This window comes from Pavona decussata, unplaced genomic scaffold, assembly GCF_977016875.1.
Source record: "Pavona decussata unplaced genomic scaffold, jaPavDecu1.1 SCAFFOLD_186, whole genome shotgun sequence".
NCBI lineage: Eukaryota > Metazoa > Cnidaria > Anthozoa > Scleractinia > Agariciidae > Pavona > Pavona decussata.
The window spans coordinates 318,852-341,019 of record NW_028145595.1 but is presented as its reverse complement, the minus strand read 5'-3'; the positions used below and the strand labels follow the sequence as shown (position 1 = coordinate 341,019).

Genomic DNA, 22,168 nt, shown 5'->3' with positions numbered 1-22,168 from the left:
TCCCAAGGGAAAAGGGACAAAGAAATGGTCCACAAAAGATGAAGTCAGAGTAAGAGTGAAAGATAAAACTCTTTGTGAATGCGTTATTTGCACTTAAAAATAATTCCCAAGCCCGTTTTGCGACACTGAGATCCCTAGCGACAAAAACAAGTGAAAAATGCCGACTTCAAAATTTGGCAATTTTTGACCAAAAACTTTAGACTAAACCCTTGCAAAAAGTCGATTTTTTGACAAAATGCAAATTATCTTTTAATAGCTTTCAATCGAATCAGTGTGTCAAAAAAAAGTCCCCTGAGACACTTTTCAGGCCTCCAAGGGACAAGGGGCAAAGAAATAGCCCACAAAAGATGAAGTAAGGGTGAGAGTTAAACAGAAAATTGTTTCTCAAGGCGTTATTTGCACTTAAAAATGATTCGCAATGGCGTTTTGAGACACTCTGAGATCCGTAGGGATATAAACAAGTGAAAAATACCGACTTCAAAATTTGGCCATTTTTGACCAAAAACCGTGGACAAACATCTTGGAAAAAAAGTCGATTTTTGGACGAAATACAAATATTCTTTTAAAAGCTTCCAATCGAATCAGTGTGTCCAAAAACGTCCACTGAGACACTTTTTAAGCCTCCCAAGAGACAACGGACAAAGAAATAGCCCACAAAAGATAAAGTCAGGGTGAGAGTTAAACAGAAAACTCTTTGTCAGGGCGTTATTTGTACTTAAAAATGATTCCCAAGCGCGTTTTGCGACACCATAAGATCCCTAGGGACATGAACAAGTAAAAAATGCCGACTTTCAAATTTGGCCTTTTCTGACCAAAAAACTCTGGAATAACCTGTTGAAAAAAGTCGATTTTTGGTCAAAATGCAAATTATCTTTTAAAAGCTTCCAATTAAATCAGTGTGTCAAAAAAAGTCCCCTGACACACTTTTTAGGCCTCCCAAAGGAGAAGGGACAAAGAAATAGCCCTTAAAAGATGAAGCAAGGGTAAGAGTTGTAAACAACATTCCTTGACGTCAGGGCGTTATTTGCACTTAAAAATGATTCCCAAGGGCGTTTTGCGACACTCTGAGATCCGTAGGGACATAAACAAGTGAAAAATGCCGACTTCAAAATTTGGGCCATTTTTTATTAAAAATCCTGGACTAACCCCTTGGAAAAAAGTCGAATTTTGGAGGAAATTCAAATATTCTATTAATAGCTTCCAATCGAAACAGTGTGTCCAAAAACGTCCCCTGAGACACCTTTTAGGCCTCTCAAGGGACAAGGGACAAAGAAATAGCCCACAAAAGATAAAGTCAGGTTGAGAGTTAAAGAGACAACTCTTTGTCAGGGCGTTATTTGCACTTAAAAAGGATTCCTAAGGGCGTTTTGCAACACTCTGAGACCCCTAGGGACATAAACAAGTAAAAAATGCCGACTTGCAAATTTGGCCATTTTTGACCAAAAACTCTTGACTAACCCCTAGGAAAAAAGTCGATTTTTGGACGAAATTCAAATATTCCTTTAAAAGCTTCCAATCGAAGCAGTGTGTCCAAAAACGTCCCCTGAGACACTTTTAAGCTCTCCCAAAGGACAAAGAAATAGCCCACAAAAGATAAATTCAGGTTGAGAGTTAAAGAGACAACTCTTTGTCAGGGCGTTATTTGCACTTAAAAATGATTCCAAAGGGCGTTTTCCGACATTCTGAGATCCCTAGCGACATAAAGAAAAAGAAAAAGCCGACTTCAGAAATTTGGCCATTTTCTACCAAAAACCCTGGACTAACCCCTTGGAAAAAAGTCGATTTTTGGACGAAGTAAAAATATTCTTTTAAAGCTTCCAATTGAATCAGTGTGTCCGAAAACGTCCCCTGAGATACTTTTTGGGCCTCCCAAGGGACAAGGGACAAAGAAATAGCCCACAAAAGATGAAGTCAGGGTGAGAGTTGAAAGGAAAATTTTTTGTCGGGGCGTTATTTGGACTTAAAAATGATTCCCAAGTGCGTTTTGCGACACACTGAGATCCCTAAAGACTAAAACAAGTGAAAATGCCGACTTCAAAATTTGGCCATTTTTGACCAAAAACCCTGGACTAATCCCTTGGAAAAAAGACTTTTTTTGACGAAATACAAATAATCTTTTAAAAGGTTCCAATCGAATCGGCGTGTCCAAAAAGGTCCTCTTAGACACTTTTTAGGCCTCCCAAGGGACAGGGGACAAGGGACAAAAAAAGGCCCACAAAAGATGAAGTCAGGATAAGAGTTGAACAGAAAATTCTTTGTCAAGAGCGTTATTTGCACTTAAAAATGATTCCCAGGGGCATTTTGTGATATTCTGAGATCCCTAGGGACATAATCAAGTGAAAAATGCCGTCCTGATAATTTAGCCACTTTTGACTAAAAACCCTGGAAGAAAAGTCGAGTTTTGAACAAAATACAAATATTCTTTTTAAAGCTTCCAATTGAATTATATATATTATATATATATTGAATTATATATATACATAAACAAGTAAAAAATGCCGACTTCAAAATTTGGCCATTTTTTACTAAAAAGCCTAGACTAAGCCCTTGGGAAAAGGCGAAGTTTTCGACGAAATACAAATATTCTTTTAAAAGCTTCCAATCGAATCAATGTGTCCAAAAACGTCCCCTTAAACATTTTTTAGGCCTCCCAAGGGACAAGGGACAAAGAAATAGCCCACAAACGATGAAGTCAGGGTGAGAGTTGAAGCTTCCAATTGAATCAGTGTGTCCGAAACCGTTCCCTGAGACACTTTTAAGGCCTCCCAAAGGACAAAGGACAAAGAAATAACCCACAAAAAAATGAATTCATGGTGAGAGTTAAACAAAAAATTCGTTGTCAGGGCGTTATTTGCACTTAAAAATAATTCCAAAAAGCGTTTTCCGACATTCTGAGATCCCTAGGGACATAAACAAGAAAAAAATGCCGACTTCAAAATTTGGCCATTTTTGACCAAAAACCCTGGACTAACCCCTTGGAAATAAGTCAATTTTTGGACCAAATTCAAATATTCTTTCAAAAGCTTCCAATCGAATAAGTGTGTCCAAAAACGTCCCCTGAGACACTTTTTGGGCCTCCTAAAGGACAAGGGACAAAGAAATAGCTCACAAAAGATGAAGTCAGGGTAAGAGTTAAAAGGAAAATTCTTTGTCAGGGCGTTATTTGCACTTAAAATGATTCCCAAGGGCGTTTTGCGACATTCTGAGATCCCTAAACACATAAACAAGTTAAAAATGCCGTCCTCAAAATTTGGCCATTTTTGACCAAAAACCAAGGACTACCCCTTTGAAAAAAGTCGATTTTTGGACGAAATACAAAAATTCTTTTAAAGGCTTCCAATCGAATCAGTGTTGCAAAAAACGTCCCCTGAGACACTTTTAAGGCATCCCAAAGGACAAGGAACAAAGAAATAGCCCACAAAAAATGAAGTCAGGGTGAGAGTTAAAAGGAAAATTCTTTGTCAGGGCGTTATTTGCACGTAAAAATGATTCCCAACGGCATTTTGTGAAATTCTGAGATCCGTAGGGACATAAACAAGTAAAAAATACCGACTTCAAAATTTGGCAAATTTTAACCAAAAACCCTAGACTAACCCCATGCAAAAAAGTCGATTTTTGGACGAAATACAAATATTCTTTTAAAAGCTTCCAATCAAATCAGGGTGTCCAAAAAAAACCATTTATTGTCAGGGCGTTATTATCACTTAAAAATAATTCCCAAGGGCGTTTTGCGACATTCTGAGATCCTTATGGACATAAAAAAGTGAAAAAAGCCGACTTCAAAATTTGCCCATTTTTTACTTAAAAGCCTGGACTAACCCCTTGGGAAAAAGGCGAGTTTTGGACAAAATACAAATATTCTTTTAAAAGCTTCCAATTCCATACAGTGTGTCCAAAAACGTCTCCTAAGACACTTTTTAAGCCTCCCAAGGCACAACGGACAAAGAAATGGCCCACAAAAGATAATGTCAGCGAGAAAGTTGAACAGAAAATTCTTTGTCAGGGCGTTATTTGCACTTAAAAATGATTCCCAACGGCATTTTGCGACATTCTAAGATCCTTGGGGACAAAAACAAGTGAAAAATGCCGACTTCAAAATTTGGCCATTTTTGACCAAAAACCGTGGATTAGCCCCTTGGAAAAAAGTCGATTTTTGGACGAAATACAAATATTCTTTTAAAAGCTTCCAATCGAATAAATGTGCCCAAAAACGTCCCCTGAGAACAATTTTAGGCCTCCCAAGAGACAATGGACAAAGAAATAGCCCACAAAAGATGAAGTCAAGGTAAGAGTGTAAAAGAAAATTCTTTGGTAGGGCGTTAATTGGACTTAAAAATGATTCCCAAGGGAGTTTTGGGACACTGTGAGATCCCTAGTAACATAAAGAAGTGAAAAATACCAAATTCAAAATTTTGCCATTTAAATTCAAAAACCGTGGACTAACCCATTGGAAAAAAGGCGATTTTTGGACGAAATACAAATATTCTTTTAAAAGCTTCCAATTGAATCAGTGTGCCCAAAAACGTCCATTGAGACACTTTTTAGGCCTCCCAAGGCACAACGGACAAAGAAATAGCCCACAAAAGATGAAGTCAGCGTGAGAGTTTAACAGAAAATTCTTTGTTAGGGCGTTATTTGCACTTACAAATGATTCCCAAGGGCGTTTTGCGACACCCTGAGATCCCTAGGGACATAAACAAGTAAAAAATGCCGACTTGAAAATTTGGCCATTTTTGACCAAAAACCCTGGACTAACCTGTTGGAAAAAAGTCGATTTTTGGACGAAATACAAATATTCTTTAAAAAGCTTCCAATCGAATCGGTGTGTCCAAAACGTCCCCGGAGATACTTTTTAGGCCTCCCAAGGCACATGGGACAAAGAAATAGCCCACAAAAGATAAAGTCAGGATGAGAGTTAAACAGAAAATTCTTTGTAAGGGCGTTATTTGCACTTAAAAATAGTTCCCGAGGGCGTTTTGCGACAAACTTAGATCCCTAGGGACAGAAACAAGTGAAAAATGCCGACTATAAAATTTGGCCAATTCTGACCAAAAACCCTGGTATAACCGCTTGGAAAAGAGTCTATTTTTGGACGAAATACAAATATTCTTTTAAAAGCTTCCAATCGAATTAATATGCCCAAAAACGTCCCCTAAGAAACATTTTAGGCCTCCCAAGGGACAACGGACAAGGAAATAGCCCGCAAAAGATGAAGTCAAGGTGAGAGTTAAACAGAAAATTCTTTGGTAGGGCGTTATTTGCACTTAAAAATGGTTCCCAAGGGCGTTTTGCGACACTCTGAGATCCCTAGGGACATAAACAAGTGAAAAATGCGGACTTTAAAATTTGGCCATTTTTGACAAAAAACCCTGGATTAACCCCTTGGAGAAAAGTCGATTTTTGGACGAAATTCAAATATTCTTTTAAAAGCTTCCAATTAAATAAGTGTGCCCGAAAGCGTCCCCTGAGACACTTTTTAGGCCTCCCAAAGGACAAGGGACAAAGAAAGAGCCCACAAAAGATGAAGTCAGAGTGAGAGTTAAAAGGAAAATTCTTTGTCAGGGCGTTATTTGCACTTAAAAATGATTCCCAAGTGCGTTTTGCGACACACTGAGATCCCTAAAGACATAAACAAGTTAAAAATGCCGTCTTCAAATTCTGGCCATTTTTAACCAAAAACCCTGGACTAACCCCTTAGAAAAAAGACTTTTTTTTCACGAAATACAAATAATCTTTTAAAAGCTGTCAATCGAGTCGGCGATTATTTCCACTAAAAATGATTCCCAGGAAGATTTTGTGATATTCTGAGATGCCTAGGGACATAAACAAGTGAAAAATGCTGTCTTCATAATTTAGCCATTTTTGACTAAAAACCCTGGAAAAAATGGCGGTTTTTAGACGAAATACAAATATTCTTTTTAAAGCTTCCAATTGAATCAGTGTGTCCGAAAATGTCCCCTGAGACACGTTTTAGGCCTCCCAAGGCACAAGGGACAAAGAAATAGCCCACAAAAGATGAAGTCAGGATAAGAGTTTAACAGAAAATTCTTTGTCAGGGCGTTATTTGCACTTAAAAATAATTCCCAAGGGCGTTTTTCGACAAACTCAGATCCCTAGGGACATAAACAAGTGAAAAATGCCGACTTCAAAATTTGGCCATTTCTGACCAAAAACCTTGGAGTAACCCCTTGGAAAAAGGTCGATTTTTGGGCGAAATACAAATATTTTTTTAAAAGCCTCCAATCGAATCAGTGTGTCCGAAAACGACCCCTGAGACACTTATTAGCCTCCCAAGGGACAACGGACAAAGGGATAGCCCGCAAAAGATAAAGTCAGGGTAAGATATAAACAGAAAATTCTTTGTCAGGGCGTTATTTGCACTTAAAAATGATCTCCAACGGCGTTTTGTGACATTCTGAGATCCCTAGGGACATAGACAAGTTAAAAATGCCGACTTCAAATTTTGGCCATTTTTGACCAAAAACCCTGGACCAACCCCTTGGAAAAAAGTCGATTTTTGGACGAAATAATAATATTCTTTTAAAAGCTTCCAATTTAATCAGTGTGTCCGAAAACGTGCTCTGAGACACTTTTTAGGCCTCCCAAAGGACAAGGGACAAAGAACTAGCCCACAAAAGATGAATTCATGGTGAGAGTTAAACAGAAAATTCTTTGTCAGGGCGTTATTTGCACTTAAAAATGATTCCCAAGTGCGTTTTGCGACATTCTGAGATCCCTAAACACATAAACAAGTGGAAAATGCCGTCTTAAAAATTTGGCCATTTTTGACCAAAAACCCTGGACTGACCCATTTAAAAGAAGTCGATTTTTTGGCGAAATACAAATATTTTTTTAAAAGCTTCTAATCGAATCAATGTGTCCGAAAACGTCACCTGAGACACGTTTTTGGCCTCTTAAGGGACAAGGGACAAAGAAATAGCCCACAAAAGATGAAGTCAGGGTGAGAGTTAAAAGGAAAATTCTTTGTCAGGGCGTTATTTGCACTTAAAAATGATTCCCAAGGGTATTTTGCGACATTCAGAGATCCCTAGGGGCATAAACAAGTTAAAAATACCGACTTCAAAATTTGGGCATTTTTGACTAAAAACCCTGGACTAACCGCTTGGAAAGGAGTCGATTTTTGGACGAAATAATATTATTCTTTTAAAAGCTTCCAATCAAATCACTGTGTCCAAAAACGTCCCTTAAACACGTTGTAGGCCTCCCAAGGGACAAGGGAAAAAGAAATAGCCCACAAAAGATGAAGTCAGAGTGAGAGTTAAACAGAAAATTCTTTGTCAGGGCGTTATTCGCACTTAAAAATGATTCCAAAGGTCGTTTTCCGAATTTTGAGATCCCTGGGAATATAAACAAGAAAAAAATGTTGGCTTTCAAATTTGGCCATTTTTGACCAAAAACCCTGAAAATTTGGACTTAAAAGTGATTCCCAAGGGCGTTTTGCGACACTCTGAGATCCCTAGGGACATAAACAAGTGAAAAATGCGGACTTTAAAATTTGGCCATTTTTGACAAAAAACCCTGGATTAACCCCTTGGAAAAAAGTCGATTTTTGGACAAAATTCAAATATTCTTTTAAAAGCTTCCAATTTAATAAGTGTGTCCGAAAGCGTCCCCTGAGACACTTTTTAGGCCTCCCAAAGGACAAGGGACAAAGAAAGAGCCCGCAAAAGATGAAGTCAGAGTGAGAGTTAAAAGGAAAATTCTTTGTCAGGGCGTTATTTGCACTTAAAAATGATTCCCAAGTGCGTTTTGCGACACACTGAGATCCCTAAAGACATAAACAAGTGAAAAATGCCGTCTTCAAAATTTGGCCATTTTTGACCAAAAACCCTGGACTAACCCCTTGGAAAAAAGACTTTTTTTTCACGAAATACAAATAATCTTTTAAAAGCTGTCAATCGAATTGGCGTGTCCAAAAACGTTCCCTGAGACACTTTTTAGGCCTTCCAAGGGACAAGGGACAAGGGACAAAAAAAAGGCACACAAAAGATAAAGTCAGGATAAGACTTGAACAGAAAATTCTTTGTCAGGGCGTTATTTGCACTTAAAAATGATTCCTAGGAGCATTTTGTGATATACTGAGATGCCTAGGAAAATAAACAAGTGAAAAATGCTGTCTTCATAATTTAGCCATTTTTGACTAAAAACCCTGGAAAAAAAGCTGATTTTTGGACGAAATACAAATATTCTTTTTAAAGCTTCCAATTGAATCAGTGTGTCCGAAAACGTCCCCTGAGACACGTTTTAGGCCTCGCAAGGGACAAGGGACAAAGAAATAACCCACAAAAGATGAAGTCAGGATGAGAGTTAAATAGAAAATTGTTTGTAAGGGCGGTATTTGCACTTAAAAATGATTCCCAAGGGTATTTTGCGACATTCAGAGATCCCTAGGGGCATAAACAAGTTAAAAATACCGACTTTAAAATTTGGGCATTTTTGACTAAAAACCCTGGACTAACCGCTTGGAAAGGAGTCGATGTTTGGACGAAATAATATTATTCTTTTAAAAGCTTCCAATCGAATCACTGTGTCCAAAAACGTCCCTTAAGACACGTTGTAGGCCTCCCAAGGAACAAGGGAAAAAGAAATAGCCCACAAAAGATGAAGTCAGAGTGAGAGTTAAACAGAAAATTCTTTGTCAGGGCGTTATTCGCACTTAAAAATGATTCCAAAGGTCGTTTTCCGAATTTTGAGATCCCTGGGAATATAAACAAGAAAAAAATGTTGGCTTTAAAATTTGGCCATTTTTGACAAAAAAACCCTGGACTAACCCCTTGGAGAAAAGTCGATTTTTGGACGAAACTAAAATATTCTTTTAAAAGCTTCCAATCGAATCAGTGTGTCCAAAAACGTCCCCTGAGACACTTTTTAGGCCTCCCAAGGGACAAGGGACAAAGAAATAGCCCACAAAAGATGAAGTCAGGGTGTGAGTTAAACAGAAAATTCTTTGTCAGGGCGTTATTTGCACTTAAAAATGATTCCCAAGGGCGTTTTGCAACAAACTTAGATCCCTAGGAACATAAACAAGTGAAACATGCCAACTTAAAAATTTGGCTATTTTTGACAAAAAACCCTGGACTAACCCCTTGGAAAAAAGTTGATTTTGGACGAAATACAAATATTGTTTTAAAAGCTTCCAATTGAATCAGTGTGTCCAAAAACGTCCCCTGAGACACTTTTTAGGCTTCCCAAGGGACAAGGGACAAAGAAATAGCCCACAAAAGATGAAATCAGCGTGACGGTCAAAACAGAAAATTCTTTGTCAGGGCGTTATTTGCATTTAAAAATGATTCCCAAGGGCGTTTTCCGACATTCTGAGATCCGAAGGAACATAAACAAGTAAAAAATGCAGACTTCAAAGTGTGGCCATTTCTGAGCAAAAACCCTGGTTTAACCCACTTGGAAAAAAGTCCATTATTAAACGAAATACAAATATTTTTTTAAAAGCTTCTAATCGAATCAGTGTGTCCGAAAACGTCCCCTAAGAAACTTTTTAGGCCTTCCAAGGGAGTAGGGACAAAGAAATAGCCCACAAAAGATGAACTCAGGGTAAGAGTTAAACAGAAAATTCTTTGTCAGGGTGTTCTTTGCACTTAAAATGTTTCCCAAGGGCGTTTCACGAGATTTTGAGATCACTAGTAACATAAAGAAGTAAAAAATACCGACTTCAAAATTTGGCCATTTTAGTTCAAAAACCGTGGACTAACCCCTTGGAAAAAAGTCGATTTTTGGACGAAATACAAATATTCTTTTAAAAGCTTCCAATCGAATTAGTGTTCCCAAAAACGTCCCCTAAGACACTTTTTAGGCCTCCCAAGGGACAACGGACAAAGAAATAGCCCGCAAAAGATGAAGTCAAGGTGAGAGTTAAACAGAAAATTCTTTGGTAGGGCGTTATTTGGACTTAAAAATGATTCCCAAGGGCATTTTGCGACACTCTAAGATCCCTAGGGACATAAACAAGTGAAACATGCCGACTTCAAAATTTGGTAATTTTTGACCAAAAACGATGGAGTAACCCCTTGGAAAAAGGTCGATTTTTGGACGAAATACAAGTATTCTATGAAAAGCTTCCAATCGAATCAGTGTGTGAAGAAACGTCCCCTGAGACACATTTTAAGGCTCCCAAGGGATAAGGGACATGGAAATAACCAACAAAAGATGAAGTCAGCGTGAGAGTTAAACAGAAAATTCTTTGTTAGGGCGTTATTTGCACTTAAAAATTTATTCCCAAGGGCGTTTTGCGACACCCTGAGATCCCTAGGGACATAAACAAGTGAAAAAGGCCGACTTTAAAATTTGGCCATTTTTGACCAAAAACCCTAGACTAACCCCTTGGAAAAAAGGTGATTTTTGGACGAAATACAAATATTCTTTTATAAGCTTCCAATCGAATCAGTGTGTCCGAAAACGTCCCCTGAGACACCTTTTAGGCCTCCTTAGGGACAAGGGACAAAGAAATAGCCCACAAAAGATGAAGTCAGGGTGAGATATGAACAGAAAATTCTTTGTCAGGGCGTTACTTGCAATTAAAAATGATTCTCCAGGGCGTTTTGCAACACTCTGAGATCCCTAGTAACATAAAGAAGTGAAAAATACCGACTTCAAAATTTGGCCATTTTTGACCAAAAACCGTGGACTAATCCCTTGGTAAAAAGTCGATTTTTGGACAAAATACAAATATTCTTTTGATAGCTTCCAATCGAATCAGTGTTTCAAAAAACGTCCCCTGAGATACTTTTTAGGCCCCTCAAGGCACAACAGACAAAGAAATAGCCCACGAAAGATGAAGTCAAGGTGAGAGTTAAACAGAAAATTCTTTGGTAGGGCGTTATTTGGACTTAAAAATGATTCCCAAGGGCGTTTTGCGAGACTCTGAGATCCCTAGGGACATAAACAAGTGAGAAATGCGGACTTTAAAATTTGGTCAATTTTGGCCAAACACCATGGACTTACCCCTTGGAAAAAAGTCGATTTTTTGACGAAATACCAATATTCTTTGAAAAAGGTTCTTATCGAATCAGTATGACACTTTTCAGGCCTCCCAAGGAAGAAGGGGCAAAGAAATAGCAAAAAAAAGATTAAGTCAGGAGGAGAGTAAAACAAAACATTTTTTGTCAGAGCGTTGTTTTCACTTAAAAAACTATTTCCAATGGAGTTTTACGACACGCCGAGATCCCTAGGGACATAAACAATTGAAAAATGCCGACTTCAAAATTTGGCCATTTTTGACCAAAAACCCTGGAATAACCCCTTGGAGAAAAGTCGATTTTTAGACGAAATACAAATATTGTTTTAAAAGCTTCCAATCAAATCAGTGTGTCCAAAAACGTCCCCTGAGACACTCTTTCGGTTCCCAAGGGAGTTTTACCATACGCCAAGATCGCTAGGGAGATAACTCAAGTTTCAAAGACCCCTAGCAAAGATGTTAAGGAACCTTTCTTCTCTGTTGAGAAAATAATTTACACTATAAAGGAAATTTATTCCATAAATTGCCGGACTTGCTTGACCAAACAGAAGTCTTCTTAAGTGTCACGTGACATTCCTTAGTTGATGACGTCACATAACTTGTTTTTTAAAATGGGGAACATTAATACTCCAAAAGTTTGAAAACGTTTGGCATTAAAATGTTTAGTACAACTGTGCCTACCTAATTCCGCCTTTGAAGGTGGTACTCGCTATTTACCTTTTAAGATATTTGGACATTTATCATGTCACGTGACCTATTTTCCTTAATTGACCGTTACTCTTAAGATGTGGACATCATTAAAAGGCGGGATGACAAAGCCGTTAGAAGGGCTCATCGAGTAAGCAACAAACAAAATTGATATAATGTAGCTTTTTGTTCCCCATTTTTGAGTAAGGATTTTAACCGTTATAAGTCGTTTTCAGGTCACGTGACTAGAATCTGATACAGCAAATTTTAAAAAATTAATAAGGACACCGATAATAAACTGTTTGCCAAGTTTCACAGAGATCGGACAAATGCTTACCTTCCAAATAAAAATGTGCATAACAATTAGGCTGGTCAAGCCTTAATACACTTGAGAAACAAGTGAAAAATGGCGACTTTGGTCATTTTTGGCCAAAATGTATGGACTTACCCCTGAGAAAATTGTCAATTGTTATACGAAATACAAATATTAGGCATCCCAAGGCACCAGGGACAAAGAAATAGCCCAGAAAATATGATGCCATTATTGACATTTTCTGGTAGCGAGTTTCAATAGCTATAGATACACTGTTGAAAAACCACTAAATAACAAGTGGAACTGAGGTGGTGATGGCAAATGACTGAAGGAGCTGAAGAGGAGAATTGTCACTTGTGTAAAAATACTGATATAAATACACTAAGCCATTGACGGATAACACCGCACTTGATTCATACAACATGCTCATAATACAGATGTCAGCTGTAAGTCTCTCTCGACGAGGGGTACGGAAACCTCCTAAAGGAATTCTTCTCTTTTCCGAGACTTGATTACAAAAATGGTCCATCAGAACCATGTTGCTACGTTCAATGACTTCTGCAATCCCATGAATCACTCCAATCAGTGCAACGGATTCCAAACTCTGAATATCCACTTGTCAAACTCTCAACGATATAGCTGACCCACAATACAGCGGGACTAACAACACGAAAGAAGTTCCCGGATGGCTTATACGACACCATAACTGCTGAACACAAAAACACGATGCCCCTTTGCGAAAAACTGTGATGAGTGGTGCAAATATCGCAATTATAACTTTGTCGTTTTTGTCCTGTCTTTTGTACGCTGGGTAAATTAAGCTGTAAAGCAAATAGGCGGAAACACTTCTTAAAACACAGGGAACAACGAACCGCAAAATTAACTTGAGACGTATAATTCCAGGCCTGTTACAAAAAGCCCTCGCGATGATGTAAATCTGTGAACAGAGAAAAAGTAAAATATAATCGGGCAAGGAATTTCTTGTATAGTTTTACACTTAAGTTTGCGATTGAGATTCCGAAAACTTGCATAACAATTCTTTCGAAAAGAGGATAATCGTGGTCAAGGGAAGCGAGGGTTGAGTGGTCGCCCAATTCTTCAGTTTTAACTTAAGCTACAGTTAAAACATTAAACACCGTTTTGTTGCTTGTAAATTAAATGCTTTTGTCTTATCTTTGTATCAATAAAACATAATAGTTAAAAAGCATGTGTCCGTGACGTATATTCTGGGAGCTCGCTTTCTACGGACACCAGGAAAATACGGGCACTTAATATGCGTGTCCCTTTGGTGTCCGTATTAACCGCGTTCCACTGTATTTGAAAACGACAACTGTGATCGCAAAACCAAGTTGAAATGATTGATGTCTTTCTTCGTCTTCCTAAAAGAGCATACCTTCGTGATAATACTAATACTATATTTCCTGTATACCTTTCAGAATCTACCGGACGTAGTAATATTGCCATCGGTATCATCTCTTTTTGGCTGAATTTTTGAGATACGGCCAAATATACCAGCTGAAAGACTGACACAGCGCTTAAGCGATTAACTTTCGAACCTAAGTTTAGACTGCGCCCGTCGGTGAAGAAGACAAATAGCACTGCAACACAAACCTGAAGGCAGTTGAAGAATACATATTGACTGCTACAGCTGGAAAGGATTTCACGTCCGTAACAACGCCACTTAATTCTCACTATTCGCAGAGTTTGCAGTCTTTATTTTGGAATTAAGCTCCGAGAGTCTACTAACTCTCATCGTTAAACCTCAGCGTTTCTTTTTATAACGATCAGGCTATTATAACAAAAAACAGTTTATAGTCAAATATGTCTACCCACACTATTGCAGAGTTCTTTGGGCACATCCTCTACAGCTTCACTCGCAATGTCGCCGAACACTATAACATTAACGAAGACGAGAATCTCTCAGAGTTGTTTGGGTACAACGCTTTGGAGAACACAGGCAAAGAATGGTATTGTCAACCCGTCGATGAAGTTATTTATCAAGAATACAGCGACAGCGAAGCAACTGCCATGGATTATCTGCCGAGAAGCAGCGTAAATGCGAGGCTTATAGATGCGTGTTCAACAGAAGACAACGAAGAAACGCAGGAAACACGCGAGGATACAGCAATGGCGTGGAAACAGCTCAGACCATCGATCTTTCGAACAGTGTTGAGTTCATTTTGTTTTGGGTTTTTTATATCCGTGTTGAGTGCCACAATCGTTGGTATCGTCTCTATTGCTGTTTATTACCTCACCTATCAAACACTGCTCAGTTGTCAAGATCAATCTAAAGCGGACTCGATTCCGATTAAGCTGCAGTGGGTGATAACCATTTCAAAAGTATTCTTCACCTGCTTTGTAAACCAGCTGTTTTTCTTCAATGTCCTATTTTTCTTTCGGCCGTTCCAAATATCAGGTCTCAAGCTAAGAATTTTTCTTCTTTTTCTCGTTCCCTTTTGTTTAGATTCTGCTTATAGGATAGGTATTCAAGTGTTCGGAATCTCGATCAAACAATTAAAGATTCAAACTATACAAGAAATTCCTAGCCAGATTCTATATTTCTTATCTATCTGTTCACAGATTTACATGATCGCGAGACATTTTTGTAACAGGCCTGGAATTATACGCTTCAAGTTAATTTTACTGTTCGTTGTTCCCTGTGTTTTAACAAATGTTGTCGCTGATCTGTTTTCTCACTTAGTTTACCCAGCGTACAACAAACAAGACAAAAACGGCAAAGTTATAATTGCGATATTTGCGCCACTCATCGCAGTTTTCCTAAAAGGAGCATCACGTATTTGTGTTCAGCGGTTATGGTGTCGAATCAGCCATCCAGGAACTTCTTTTGTGCTGTTGGTCCCGGTGTATTGTGGGTCTGCGATAATGCTTAGAGTTTTACAAGTGGATCTTCAGAGCTTGGAATCCGTTGCACTGATCGGAGTGATTCATGGGATTGCAGAAGTCATTGAACGTAGCAGCATGGTTCTGATAGACCATTTTTATAATCAAGTTTTGGAAAAGAGAAGAATTCCTTTGGGAGGTTTCCGTACCCCTCGTCGAGAAAGGCTTACGGCTGACATCTGTATTTTGAGTATGTTGTATGAATCAAGTGCGGTGATATCCGTTAACGGCTTTCTGCATTTATATCAGTATTTTTACACAACTGACAATTCTCCTCTTCAGCTCCTTCAATCATTTGCCATCACCACCTCAGTTCCACTTGTTATTGAGTGGTTTTTCACTAGTGTATCTATAGCCATTGAAACTCGCTATCAGAACATGCCAATAATGGCGGTCTGGCGGAAACAATGGAAAAGGCACATTATCGTGGGAGTGGCTAATATGGTCATTATCTCCATTTGGTCAAGTTACGGTCTTTTAACGGCTGTACAAGAGCGTTTTAAAGACAAATTTCAAGACCACTGCGAGATGCCATTCAGCTAAGATGCTTAGGAGTCATTTCAGTTAGTGCACAACAACCTCGGGAACAAGGATGAGCGCAGAATTGACGACTGACCTGAGATAAAATGATTTCATTAAAATCGCAATGATTTTTCGCGCCTAAGTTAACTTTCTAGCAATAGCATAAGTCTCAAGTAACTGCGCGAGTTCTTTCAACCTGTTTGGTCGAGTTGAAAATTCGCGGCCGGTTAAGCTTCAGTTGGTTTTCCTATGATCGCAAACAATTGCAGGATCGCAGGGAATGTTCACTTGCAATTGCTTGATTAAAAATGATTATTTCTATCTGATATGATTGTAGAGTTGTTAAGACAGGTTAATTGTCTGAAACCGATGCAAATTTTCCATTTTTGGGCTTATTCCTTCCACCTCGGTCTACCAGACCGGGGATATACGCTAAGCGCTGCAGTTGTTATCAGCAGAGGTTGATCTGCCCACAACTCAGGACTGGTCGACCAAGCGAACTTTGTAAAAGTTAGCCGTAGTGTATAGCTTTATCTTAGGCATTGTAGTTTGTTTTGCGTTCAATGTATATTTAATTGCTATATATATATGTATTTGTTATTAAAAATTTGAATTTTAATTTGTTGTTGTTGTTGTTTTTTTGTACTAGAAAGGGAAAAATGGGCAGGGAGCATCTTAGGCGTTTACTAACAACCAAAGCCATACACAAAAGTTTCGTGAAGCGTATATTTGAAGAACCCACCGCAAAACAACGCCTTATTGCCAATGGGTTAAAACCGGACCAAATACATTACATGATATAGTTTTTACTACAAGCAAATTATTTAAAGCTAAACTGGTGAGCAGTGATCTTTGCTATTTATGTTCAAAAACAAAACAAGATCTAAAACATATGCTTGTTTCGATTCATGTCCGGTGGTATCAGAGTTCTGGAAAATCTTTCTGGAATGGTATGAGACTCATACTACAATAAAACTAAAATTGTCAACCGCAAAAATCTTATATGGTATCATAGATAACGACAACCTTTGTAATTTAACTAATCACCTCCTACTAATTGCAAAATACTATATATATTGTTCCAGTATTATAAAGAACCTTTGTCTTTTAGTACTTATCTAACAATAGTGATAAGCAAAGCTGAAATCGAAAAACAAATATCAACCAGGACTATTTCAATTGAACGTTATTACAATAAATGGAAACCTTTAATTGACAAAAAGTTTGTGACCTAGAGCTGTATATTACTTTTCTTTGTACTTTGTAAGATGTAACGGAAATAAGCAAGCCATAGTAGTGAATGTAATTGTATTTTTTTTCTTTCGTTGTATCCTAGTGTATTGTAAGTATTATTTGTACGTATTGTAAGGGTAATATAGATATTGTCAATAAAAAAAAAATCTTAGGTGTTCACTTTCCTTCGCGGTGGTTACAAAATTTCTGGTCGGTTAATTGGGGATGAAATTGGAAAGGAAATGAATTTGATTAACTTAAATTTCGTTAAAAAGCCACAAGGTATGCAGACAGTACTAAACAATAAAAAATTCTTACATAAATTTTTTTTATTGTCAATTCATGTATCTCTCTCCTCAATTCCTTCCTTTTTTCGGAAAGCGGCCACAATCTGCATCGGTCGGTTGGACGAGAGCAAACTGGCAAAAAGTAAATCTACCACAAACCATTCACAGAGAAAAAAGGATAACGTAAGAAATTTCGTAGTTACCTACAAGCAGAGCTCGAGGCGTTTTCGCCTATTCCGCGCTCATCCTCGTTCCCGAGGTTGTTTTGCACTAACTGAAATGACTGCTAAGCATCTTAGCTAAATGGCATCTCGCAGTGGTCTTGAAATTTGTCTCTAAAACGTTCTTCTACAGCCGTTAAAAGACCGTAACTTGACCAAACGGAGTTAATTACCATATTAACCAATGCCACGATAATGTGCCTTCTCCATTGTTTTCTCCAGACCGCCATTATTGGCATGTTCTGATAGCGAGTTTTAATGGCTATAGATACACTAGTGAAAAACCTCTCAATAACAAGTGGAACAGAGGTGGTGATGGCAAATGATTGAAGGAGCTGAAGAGGAGAATTGTCAGTTGTGTAAAAATACTGATATAAATGCAGAAAGCCGTTGACGGTTATCACGCAATTGATTCATATAACATGCTCATAATACAGATGTCAGCCGTAAGTCTCTCTCGACGAGGGGTGCGGAAACCTCCCAAAGGAATTCTTCTCTTTTCCAAGGCTTGATTATAAAAATGGTCTATCAGAACCATGCTGCTGCGTTCAATGACTTCAGCAATCCCATGAATCACTCCGATCAGTGCAACGGATTCCAAACTCTGAAGATCCACTTGTAAAACTCTAAGCACTATCGCTGACCCACAATACAGCGGGGCCAACAGCACGAAAGAAGTTCCCGGATGGCTCATACGACACCATAACCGCTGAACACAAATACGTGATGCTCCTTTGAGAAAAACTACGATGAGTGGTGCAAATATTGCAATTATAACTTTGCCGTTTTTGTCTTGTCTGTTGTACGCCGGGTAAATTAACTTGGAACTCAGAACAGCGGCAACATATATGTTAAAACACAGGGAGCAACGAACAGTAAAATTAGCTTAAAGCGTATTATTCCCAGGGCTGTTACAAAAATGCCTATGACGTTTATATAAATCTGTGAACAGATAGAAAAGAAAAATACAATCCTGCAAGGAATTAGGTGCAAATCTTTAAACTTAAAGTTTGCGATCCAGATTCCGAAAACTTGCATAGCAATTCTATAAGTAGAATCCAAACAAAAGGGAACGAGTCAAAGAAGAAAAATTCTTAGTTTGAGACCTGATATTTGGAACGGCCGAAAGAATAATAGGACATTGACGAAAAACAGCTGGTATAAAAAGCAGGTGAATAAGACTTTTGAAAGGGTTATTACCCACTGCAGCTTCAAAGAAATCGAGTCCGTTTTGGATTGATCTTGACAACTGAGCAGTGTTTCAAAGCTGAGGTAATAAATGACGATAGAGACGATACCAAGGTTTGAGGCACTCAACACGGATATAAAAAACCCAAAACAAAATAAACTCGACATTGTTCCAAAGATCGATGGTCAGAGCTGTTTCCAAGCCATTGCTGTATCCTCGCGAGTTTCCTGCGTTTCTTCGTTGTCTTCTGTTGAACACGCATCTATAAGCCTTGCATTAACACTGCTGGTCGATAGATAATCCACGGCAGTTGCTTCGCTGTCTCTGTATTCTTCATAAATGACTTCATCGACAGGTTGACAATACCACTCCTTGCCTGTGTCCTCCAGAGCGTTCAGTGTAGCCAAACAAGTCTGAGAGATTCTCGTCTTCGTTAAAATTATAGTGTTTGGCGACATTGCGAGTGAAGCTGTAGAGGATGTGCGCAAAGAACTCTGCAATACTGTGGGTAAACATATTTGACTACAAACTGTTTTTTGTTATAATAGATCGTTACAAAAAGAAACGCTGAGGTTAACGTTAACGAAGAGAGTTAGTAGACTCTCGGAGCTGAATTGCAAACTAAAGACTGCAAAAGCTCCGAATAGTGAGAATTAAGTGGGGGTTTTTACGGACGTGAAATCCTCTCGAGTTGTAGCAGTCAATATGTATTCTCAAACTGGCTACAGGTCACTGTGTTGCAGTGGTATTTGTCTTCTTCACGGACGGGAGCAGTTCAAACTTAGGTTCGAAAGTTAATCGTTTAAGCGCTCTGTCAGTCTTTCAGCTATGTTTTAGCTTCCGTCACTACATGGTACGAAACTGATAAAGGTCGAACCTTGGAAGTGAGAAAAATTAATTAACACGAGTTATAATGACGTCTATGCAGAACCGTTGCTTACCCTTTAACACAGAAATTTTTTGATTAAATAATAATTTTCTTCTCCTCGCTAATCAACAATGATTTATTTTGGGCCTTATTTCAAACATTTATAGCGAAAAAAAGAGATGATACCGATGGTAACATTACTGCGGCCGGCAGATTCTGAAAGCTATAAAGGTAGTATAGTATTTCAATACAGTATAACAAAGGCATGCTATTTGGCGAACTCGAAGGAAGACATTGATCCTTTAAACTTGGTTTTGCGATCACAAACCAGGTTAATACGAACACAAAAGGGACACGCAAAAGTGTCCGCATTTGCCGGATATCCGTAGTAAAGGGGCTCTAAGAAAAAACGTCACAAACACGTTTTTTAATTATGCTTTATCCATAAAAAGCTAAAACTAAAGGGCCTCCATAGACGAGACAAATTGTTATCGATAACTTTTTAGCTGTCGATAACAAAAAGTTATATATGTCAAAAGATCTCGTATGGAAATAAAGTCATCGACTGCAAATGGTGAAATATAAAGTCGTCGACAACAAAGGAGTTTTTCTTTTCAAAATGTAAACTGCCTTTGTTGTCGATAACAAACGCGGCAGTTTTGTTATCGACAACTTTCTCCCGTGTATGAGTAAGTCATCCATTACTTAAGTCCTCGTGCACAATGTACACATGCGCATTACAAGCAAGTTTCCAGGCTCCCTCAAAACATACAGGTTATCGACAACTAAACTTTTCGTGTATGGAAACGCATTTTCGAACGCTAAGGCCTAGGGCAAACGTCGAATCTAAGTCGCGTCGAATTTATTAAAAATAGGTTCGACAAAGAGTCGACTTAATTCCAGTGTGGTACCAAACGTCGAACCTGCGTAGACCCTAATTCACAAGTTGCACTTCGTGAAACACGGGAATAAGCACGTGTCCCCGTGCTATTTTGGGAACTTCCGAAAACACCACGGCGACGACGACGACAACGCCACAACAAAACAATCGCTCTGCACGTGCGCTTTACATTCTGGTACATTTCTTCGTCGTCCCCTGCAAAACAACAACGTGAAATGACCAAATTCAAGGTTTTGTGGAGAACGTGAACACGCGACAGTGAATTTTTCATTGTTCATTCTTTTTTCATTCTCAGTTGTTAACTTCAACGGTACTCCTACCAATTTGGTTCCTCGGTAGTTTTTCGTTTGTTTACCAGTTGAATGAGTTAAAATAATCGCGAAGTAGCACAAATGAAATAAAGTTATACTTTCAAATGACGTTTTCGTTGGCGTCACCGTCTTGCATTTGTAACGTCCCTATTCACTCGATGCGCGGCTAGTTATTGCTAGGACTTTTTAGCGAAATGCCGAAATACAGTGCTCGTCCGGCTTTTCTTTGGCAATTAATTGCAAAAAATAGAAGAGAACACTCAAACACTGAGCATTTATTGCAAATAGGCAATTCGCATTTTAATCATTTACATTTAGTGTTTATAAAACACGAAAAACACATTTCTATCACGCTGTGCGATGTCAGCAATGGCTTTCGAAAGCTCGCCATTTCTGGTCGCGAATTTGTCTTTGTACAGCGCATGCTCGTCAGGGGGGGAAATAGCGTTTGGCAGATGGGGGAGTCGGTATTTTTGTGACGTTTGCGCAGTCCATCAGATTTGAATCAATTATTTTGTAATTTGCATGATTTATGAATTGAGTTCAGCGCGTGTTTAGAACGGCGTTTGCTGTAACGCCGAACCACTGTCGCATTATCCGACTTGGCAAGTCGAACTTATGCTGGAGTCGAACCAATTAATTTGAGTCGAACTTAATTGCGGCAAACGTCGCACCATTCAGGTGCCTATTTCAAAATTAATAGGTTCGATGAATTAAGTTCGACTAAGATTCGACGTTTGCCCCAGGCCTAATACTTGTCGATTCAATTAAGTTGTCGATTGAAAATAGTCGTCGATAACAATTTGCCTCACCTCTGGAGGCCCTAAAGAATACAATTTGATAGCAACAGAACAATGTTTAGTTTTAGCTGTAGCTTAAGTTAAAACTGAACAAACCTTAAGCTTACGATCATTAAAGCCATTATTCTCGCACTAAAATTAATGTTTGTTGAGAAGTTCAAACGCGACTTTCAATTTAATTCAATTCAATTTAATTTAATCATTACCAGCAAGTTTCCAGGCTCACTCAAAACATACAGGTTATCGACAACTAAACTTTTCGTGTGTGGAAACGCATTTTCGAACTCTAATACTTGTCCATTCAATAAAGTTGTCGGTTGAAAGCAGTCGTCGATAACAATTTGCCTCACCTCTGGAGGCCCCAAAGAATACAATTTGATAGCAACAGAACAATGTTTAGTTTTAACTGTAGCTTAAGTTAAAACTGAACAAACCTTAAGCTTACGATCAATAAAGCCATTATTCTCGCACTAAAATTAATGTTTGTTGAGAGGTTCAAACGCGACTTTCAATTTAATCATTTAAAAAAGTCCGTGACTTCGCTTTCTACTGACATTTTTAGTTTCTCGTTAGGTCAGACGGACTGAATATTAAACAATTGATACAGTACACAAATCAGCACTGTCCGTTCAGAGAGGTTAACTTTGGAAAAGAGTGTCCAACTCGAATCACAGAAAACTGAAGTGTCCGTTATGCGTATTAACTTGTAGACATTATGCTCCTAGGCTCTTTGTGTTAGATGGGGTCGTGTAGCCTTCCCAAGCGTGGTACCATCAAATATTGCTCTAATTCAGCTAAGTGACTCATGTAAATGGCATCTTGCAGTAATCTCGAAATTTGTCGGTGAAACGTTCTTGTACTCCCGTCAAAATATAGGAAGCTGACCAAATGGAGATTATTGTTATATTTATTGCCGCTACAATGATGTGCCTTCTCCATTGTTTC

At 38.4% G+C, this 22,168-nt stretch overlaps 3 protein-coding genes across 3 annotated transcripts in view; all 3 read left to right on the top strand.

The window, feature by feature from the left end:
• The window catches only part of LOC146462534 (thioredoxin-like), a 38,890-nt gene extending 21,475 nt beyond the window's left edge, over nt 1-17,415 (top strand). The window contains exon 6 of the mRNA XM_085085295.1: nt 17,377-17,415. Coding sequence (XP_084941421.1) covers nt 17,377-17,400 — 24 coding nt within the window. The 3' untranslated portion in view covers nt 17,401-17,415. The remainder of the gene's footprint in view (nt 1-17,376) is intronic.
• The window catches only part of LOC146462529 (uncharacterized), a 91,291-nt gene that overhangs the window by 40,429 nt on the left and 28,694 nt on the right, over nt 1-22,168 (top strand). The gene's annotated exons all lie outside the window — the stretch shown is intronic.
• Nucleotides 13,420-16,013, top strand: LOC146462535 (uncharacterized). Its single transcript, XM_085085277.1, has one exon. It carries the CDS (start codon nt 13,812-13,814, stop codon nt 15,432-15,434), a length of 1,623 nt encoding a protein of 540 aa, XP_084941403.1. The 5' UTR covers nt 13,420-13,811; the 3' UTR covers nt 15,435-16,013.